The sequence below is a fragment of the Octodon degus genome, unplaced genomic scaffold, assembly GCF_000260255.1.
Source record: "Octodon degus isolate 3935 unplaced genomic scaffold, OctDeg1.0 scaffold00025, whole genome shotgun sequence".
Taxonomy (NCBI): Eukaryota; Metazoa; Chordata; class Mammalia; order Rodentia; family Octodontidae; genus Octodon; species Octodon degus.
In genome coordinates, this window is record NW_004524601.1 from 10739147 (window position 1) to 10740372 (window position 1226).

The 1226-nt window shown below is 37.3% G+C and overlaps 1 protein-coding gene across 2 annotated transcripts in view; it reads right to left on the reverse strand.

Moving 5' to 3' along the window:
- Wdr75 (WD repeat domain 75) overlaps window positions 1-1226 on the reverse strand; it is a 42040-nt gene that overhangs the window by 35624 nt on the left and 5190 nt on the right. For both annotated transcript variants that reach the window (XM_023712381.1, XM_023712380.1), the window contains exon 4: window positions 779-862. In XM_023712381.1, coding sequence (XP_023568149.1) covers window positions 779-862 — 84 coding nt within the window. The remainder of the gene's footprint in view (window positions 1-778; window positions 863-1226) is intronic.

Below are 1226 nucleotides of genomic sequence, written 5' to 3' on the forward strand. Positions count from 1 at the left end.
GGACACCTGAACGTGCAGAGGAAGCAAAGCACTAGGTGAACGTGAACGGGTGATACCTGAAATTATGCCCGTTGTGCAGCAAGAAGGAAAAAGCACAGAGAAAGGTGAACCGCCTAAGGCACTTCAGGGATCATGGGGCGGGGGAGAAAATGCATCACCTTCTCACCTACCCCAGGACTGACCGTGGGACAGGCCATAAAACAAGTTTTAGTTAAGAATAACAGATTAAAGTTACATGAAATATCATTTGTAATCAAAACAGAATGAGAGTGGAACATTCACATATACACAAATACTAAGTAATGCACTACTGTGTCAAGTCTTGGGTCAAAGGAGAAATCAAGAGAATTTTAAAAATATCTTGAAACATGAAAATGAAGCCAGGTGTGGTGGTGCACACCTGCAATGCCTGCACTCAGGAAGTTGAGGCACGAGGACCCTCGTGAGCTTAGCCTGAACTGCAAAGCAAGACCCTGTCTCAAAAAAAAAGGACAAAAAAATAGAAAATGAAACACACTAAAATGGGAAAGGATGTAGCAAAAGCAGTGCTAAGAAGGCAAAATATAGCTATAAATGCGTAAAAGAGAGATCTCAAACAACTTAACTTTATATATTAAGGAACTGAAAAGGACAAACTAAACTCAGAGCCAGCAGAAAGAAGACATCAGTGAAATGGAAAAACAGAAGTACAGAAAATCATTAAAGTCAATGTTATCTGTGTGAAAAACAAAAACAAAAGTCATTTAACAAAATAAGTGCAATATACCATACCTGGTTCTTGTTTGTCCGTTATAACAAAGACAGAATCCTCAGCATGGGTGACAGTAAAGAGGGCATAAAGTTTAGGTCCAACGAGGAAAGTCTGAAAGACAAAAGCACCATGTGGTTTACTGCTGTCTGCTTCCACCAGCAGAACATTAGTTCCACAGGGCCGGGATTTTTTTTAACTGTTTTGCTTGATGCTGTGTTCTTAACACTAGGAGAATATCTGCCCTACAGAGGACAATCACCATTTATTTGATGAATAATCTTTAGTTTGGTCTGTATAGCTTCACTTGACTTTCACAGTATTCTACTGAATGGAATGTATCATAATTTTAAGTGGCATCAAGGTTATACTTAATTTTTTCTATCATAATGTTTGAAGAACTAAAGACACAATTATTTATTTTTTTTAAAAATTTTTTTTAAACATTTATTTATTTATTTAGTGTGTGTGTGTGTGT